Source organism: Empidonax traillii, unplaced genomic scaffold, assembly GCF_003031625.1.
Source record: "Empidonax traillii isolate 1590-97213 ecotype Southwest subspecies unplaced genomic scaffold, ASM303162v1 scaffold6704:size5775, whole genome shotgun sequence".
Taxonomy (NCBI): Eukaryota; Metazoa; Chordata; class Aves; order Passeriformes; family Tyrannidae; genus Empidonax; species Empidonax traillii.
The window spans coordinates 1-5,775 of record NW_020961897.1 but is presented as its reverse complement, the minus strand read 5'-3'; the positions used below and the strand labels follow the sequence as shown (position 1 = coordinate 5,775).

The following is a 5,775-nucleotide window of genomic DNA, read 5'->3' as shown; positions in this document are numbered from 1 at the left end:
CTTTACCACCCCAATCCACAACTCCCCAGTAAATGTAAAGCTGCTAGTTAATCAAATCCCCAGTGTTTGGGGGATTAAATAAAGACTATAAATAAAGGACTTTGGTGCTGATTCTCCTACACAGGATTCTTGTCTAACATCCTTTTCCACAGGCTCCACCTCATGAGTGAGGCGGTATCTCCTTATAAAACCATTTATAATGCATAAAACCTGATGTTTTATCTCCAATACGCTCACAGTGCAAGAGTTTTAAGGTAAACAAGGTTTCCATTAAAAAAGATAAAACCCACCTAGTCAGAACTGCAGGTTTAAGGAGCTACTCCCCTCTTTGGGAGAAAAAAAAAAAAACTACACAGGCATAAAACCCCCCAGCTTTTAAAAGGTTATTTCCAACACACCTTTACTTTCCAGGTGTTGATCTATTTTGACAGAGCCAGAAAATCCAGCTTCTATAAGGCAATGCTCGATGAGAGTGGCCCCATAAGCTGTTAAAAGAAAATACTGAAGGATCATACTGTAGGAATCATTTCCAGTGAAAGTTGCATTTAAATTTAATTTTAAAGAGTGTTTCAACAATCTAAGGCTATTTAAAGATGCTGTTTTGGAGTGGTTCAGAACTTCTTAAACAGTATTCCAGAGAAATCCAAGGATGGCTGCCAGGACTAAACATCGGGATAAGAGAAACTGTTAAAAGCAAGAAGTTATCTGAAGTTGTGTCCCTTGAGGAAAACAGGAGACCAAATTCTAAAAGACAGAAACAAAATACATCTTTGGAAAATCTGGAAAAAAAAACAACAGGATGAATAATAAAACCTTTTCCAGAGGTATCATAAGCAGGAATGACAGAGCCAGCAGGTTCAAAAAGCAACCAAGGGGCAAAAGGAAAACCTGGCAGGAAAATTAAATTAATGCCTGGAGTTTCATCCACAGTGCAGGGCACTGGGAAGCTCTGGTTGGAACGTTTCTCTGCAGGCAGGGAAACTGGCCTCAAATCCAATCACTGGAAGAGGTGATGGATCCAACAGGCAAAACAAGCAGCAACTCAGAGGGGAGTTTAAAAGAACTCAAGGAGGGAGATGCCTGGTGATGGAACACAACTCATCCAAGCACCAACAGCCAGGTGGGAAGGGCTGGAGGAGATGGAGCAACAACGAGAGCTTGGACAAAAAACTAACACATCAACTCACTGCAAACCAACAGAAAATAAACTCAAATAAAATAATCTCCATATGGAAAGGCCATCCTGTTATATGTATGATCATTTCCAGCTGGGAGCAGGACCTAAATCTAAAATTTCAAACTGCTGGGATTGAGACTCTCCTGGGAAAATCTGACAGGGCTGGAGAGCACCACTGGCCTGAGGTTAAGCCCAGGGAATGAGATGTGAGAAACTGCTGGACACAAAGAGGGCCAAAAATCAGGAGGGGCAGCTGGATTTCATAGGTGGACAAGGAGGAGGGGGGTCAGACAAGGCCTGTCTCTCTGCAGATGGATCGGAGTCAATAAATCTACTCTGTTTCCCAAGGCTTAGAGGTTTTGTTGGTTTTCAAATATATATAAAAGCAGATTGCCATGAAAAACACCAAATAAAATAAAGGACTGCTTGAGCTGGAGAGGGACTTTGGACAAGGGCCTGGAAGGACAGGACAACAGGGAATGGCTTCCCACTGCCAGAGGGCAGGGTTAGATGGGACATTGTGAAGGAATTTCTGGCTGGGAGGGTGGGCAGGCCCTGGCACAGGTTGGGCAGAGAAGCTGTGGCTGCCCCTGGATCCCTGGAAGTGTCCAAGGCCAGGTTGGACAGGGCTTGGAGCAACCTGAGCTGGTGGAAGGTGTCCCTGCCCATGGCAGGGGGTGACACTGGATGATCTTTAAGGTCCTTCCCACTGGAAGGATTGTGGGATTCTGTGATTCCACGGGAAGTCATTCACATTTTCAGCATGATCTGAACACAGTGGATGTTTACTGAGCTGCTTTAATTTCCTAATAAAGCCCAGTTACTTACGAAGCAGGGGGTTAAGAACCCTCTTCAGCTGTTCCCCTTTGGGTGCATTTGCTATTATCTCCGTTAACCTGTGAAAGAAAATGGAGAGTTGCAATTCCGTGGAACCACGTGCTTTAAACTCACCTGGCGCTACTTAGAAGCTACAAAACATTTTCAGTCTTAAGAAAAGAAATTAAAAACACAAGGAAGTCGGGCTCATCCCAACAAACACCCCACGGCAAAGCAAGTACCTGTCCAGGGTGGGCAGGGGGGCAGCAGCTTTGGCGCTGTCCACGGGGTACCGTTCCCTCACGGCGAACCTGACGTCGTCCGCCTCGTCCGTGCGGAACCTCAGGATGTTCAGGATGGTGTACTCGTGGTCCGTGAGGACAACGTTCCCCTGGGAGCACAGGGGCCATCAGCACAGCCACAGCTCCCAGAGGACACCCCTGGAGCACGGCACTCACCCTGTCGTACAGCTCCACGATCAGGTGGTAGGCGGCTTCGTCGCTCCCGAACTGGAAGTCGACGATCCTGTCGATGCCCAGCTGGGTCACACTCACCAGCCTCCTGGTCTTCAGGTGCTTCCGGCACTGCCAGGGACGGGAGAAAGGTCTGTGAGGTGGAAATGCCCTCCTGGGACACACCAACCTCTTCCTATTCAATTAAAATATCCTAACAGTAGAAATATCGGTGCTTAGCAAAACGCCTTGATGTTTATAAACAACGTGATTGTTCCCGGTTTTAACATTAACACATCTTTTCCATTAAAACCGGCTGCTTGGTTAGCCCAAGGGAGCAGCCAGTGGAAATTCAAAGGGTTTATTTTCCAAGGGAGAACTGGGATTATCCCTGCATCCACCACAGAGAGTCTTTGCTGAGTCACTCCCATGGGGCGGCACCCAGAGGATAAGCAGGTCCACGTGAGCCAGTGCCCAGGTGTATCCCTGTGGATCCACCTGCAGGAACCCAGCCCAGGAGCAAGAGCTGGACTCCCCAAAAGCCCAGCAGACTGAACAGCAGGAATCTCTAACGCAGGGTGCTGCTTAACAGCAGACAGTCCAACTGGAACGACAAGGAATTTGCTGGAGCAAAATTCCCAAAAGGTCTGGGTGGCCCAGAAAACATCCAGATTGGTATTAATTTTGAATAAATTTAAGCATTCGCTGTTTTAGGCACTCAATGACAATGACATGATCCCAAGCCCACGCTTGCTCTTCCCTTGTCCTCGGTCACCCACCAGGTCAGGATTCACCAGGCAAATCCTTCCACTGTTTTCCTGTCTCCAAATACAGAATATGAACATTCCTGACACCCAGTCACGCCGCCAGAGCGGGAGCTGCAGGTGATTTACCTTCATGGCAAAGCTGGATGGCATCATGTTCTTGGGCCACTCGAACTCGGTCAGGTGGATGCGAATGCCGGACTCCAGCAGCAGCGTGGCCTTGCAGTCCGGCCTGGGGACACAACACAGCAGCTGGACCCCAAAATCCTCGGGGATCCCTCCCAGCTGAGGATGTTCTGCCATTCCAAGGCACACGAGCAGCCACCTCTCACCACCCACCCGTTTGCAGAGGGTTTTTCTGCAGTGTTTCACACTCCACATTCCCAACAACTTTTTGGAGTAAAAATCACTGCATTTTATCAAAAAAATCCAGCAGAATTTCACTGAAAACTGGTCAGAAAATCCACAGGAATTACTGCATTTTATACACATACAGTAACAGCAATTAAAAGAACTTGTAAACACAGAAATCCCAGGTCCTTACTTTTGCAGGCGAATAAGATACGTCTTGTTATCCACATCATAAACGTTGTTGACCCTCATTCCCAGCAAGCTGCCAAAGGGAAAACACAGAACCCTTTGGAGAGTCTGATACACAAGTGGCTGAAAAATTCCCAGGGGGAATTAAAATACAAAGAAGGGCAAGTCATGATAAATTAGGAGGCAGAAGCCAGAGAGGGAGCAAAGGAAGATTAATGGAATGAGCTGGAGGCAAAAACCACGGAGAAATGGCTATTAGGAGACAGAAATTAAGAGAGGGACAAAATTAGGAGATGGAGGAATTGCTATTAATGGATAAAAAGCTGAACAAGTCACTTTGTTCCAAGTGGGGCTGGATGTGCAGGTTGTCCTGGACACCAGAAATGTGTCAGAGCTCCAGGGGGATGTAAGAAGCAGCAGAGATTCCCAGCTGGCTGGGAATTGTTCAGCCTGGAGAAGAGAAGGATCCAGGGAGACCTGAGAGCCTCTTCCAGGGCCTAAAGGGGTTCCAGGAGAGCTGGAGAGGGGCTGGGGACAAGGCATGGAGGGACAGGACAAAGGCGAGTGGCTTCAAACTGCCAGAGGGCAGGGATAGGTGGGATACTGGGAAGGAATTCCTGGCTAGGAGGGTGGGGAGGGGCTGGAATGGAATTCCCAGAGAAGCTGTGGCTGCCCCTGGATCCTTGGAAGTGTCCAAGGCCGGGCTGGACGGAGCTTGGAGCAACCTTGGATAGTGGGAAATGTCGCTGCCCACGGCAGGGGTGGAATGGGATGGCAGAGCAGGTGAGGGGGATGCAGAGCTCAGGCAGGGCTGGGCTTGGGGGCAGGGCTGTGCACGCAGCACACGATGGGGGGCTCAGCCCCGGGGGCAGGGACAGGAACAGGAGCAGGACCGGGACCAGGACCGGGACAGGGAGCAGAGTCAGGACCAGGACCAGAATCAGTGCCGGGACTCCCCGGGCCGGGCCCCGCTCGGGGGGTGGCGGTACCTCTGCCGCAGCTCGGCGAGCACCGCGCGGATGTCGACGGTGCTGAAGCGGGACTTCATGGCGCCGCCGCCGCCCCCCGCCGGGATGGATCCCGGTCCGGCACAGACAGATCCCGGTCCGGCACAGACAGATCCCGGTTCCCGATCCCACACACAATTCCCGGCCCTCGGCGCTTCCCCCCGGGGGCCGCCCCGCGCCTGCGCCGCACACGCGCTACGGGTCGCGCCCGCCGCCAATTCCCGTCGCTCCGCGGCCGCCGCGCGCGGGCCGGGCCGTTACCCGCGCGCGCGCCCGGCAGGAGGCGCTGAGCGCGCGGGGCGTGAGGGGGGAACGGCGGGCCCGGGTGGGATAAAGGGACACACAGCGTGGGATAAAAGGGTCCAGTGGGATAAAAGGGCCCCCGGCGCGAGATAAAAGGATCCACAATGTGTGATTAGGGGTCCCACGGGCGGCAAAAGGGTGCAGTGTGTGTGACAGAAGGATCCCCCCGGGTGTGACTGATGGGTCCCTCGCGTGTGGCGGGGGGGGGGGGGGGCGGCAAAGGGATCTCTCTGTGATGCCCAGGAAAAGACATCCCACGGGTGTCCGTGCCGGGACAGCAAAAGGATCCCGTGTGCGGGGGCGTGTGTGTTGCCCAGGCAAAGGGATCCCACGCGTGTCCGTGCCTGGACGACAAAAGGAAAAAGATTCGGGTTTGGCGATTGGCGTGGCGCTGTGAATTTTTCCCCGAGCGCTGTGGCTGCGGTGCCGCGCGGGCCCAGGAGGAGGCGCTGTGTTTGGGGGTCAAAGGGGGTGTGTTTGGGGTAAAGCGGGGGGTGCGTGTGGGGTAAAAGGGGGTGTGCGGGGCAAAAGGGAGCCCGCGTGTCTCTGTGTTGCCCAGGCTACGCTGCAGGGCCTGTTCACAGGCGCGATCCCGCTACTGACCGCCACGGGAGCTTTGACCTGCTCCGTCTCCGACCTGGGCCGGTTCACCCCTCCTTAGTCAACCTGGTGTCCCGCAGCTCCCCGCGGGTCACCATATTGATGGCGGCCTTAGC

General features: G+C 52.6%; 1 protein-coding gene across 1 annotated transcript; it reads right to left on the bottom strand.

Annotated features, from left to right (window-relative positions):
- Positions 1–398: 398 nt before the first annotated feature.
- LOC114073501 (nuclear export mediator factor Nemf-like) lies at positions 399–4,838 on the bottom strand (the record flags this gene model as incomplete). The annotated part of the gene is made up of 7 exons (XM_027911241.1): positions 4,739–4,838; positions 3,754–3,822; positions 3,339–3,441; positions 2,452–2,577; positions 2,236–2,384; positions 2,006–2,073; positions 399–485 (listed from the first exon to the last, which is right to left on the bottom strand). Coding segments are annotated over exons 1-7 (661 nt in total), but the record flags the coding sequence as incomplete, so codon positions are not given.
- Positions 4,839–5,775: the final 937 nt, after the last annotated feature.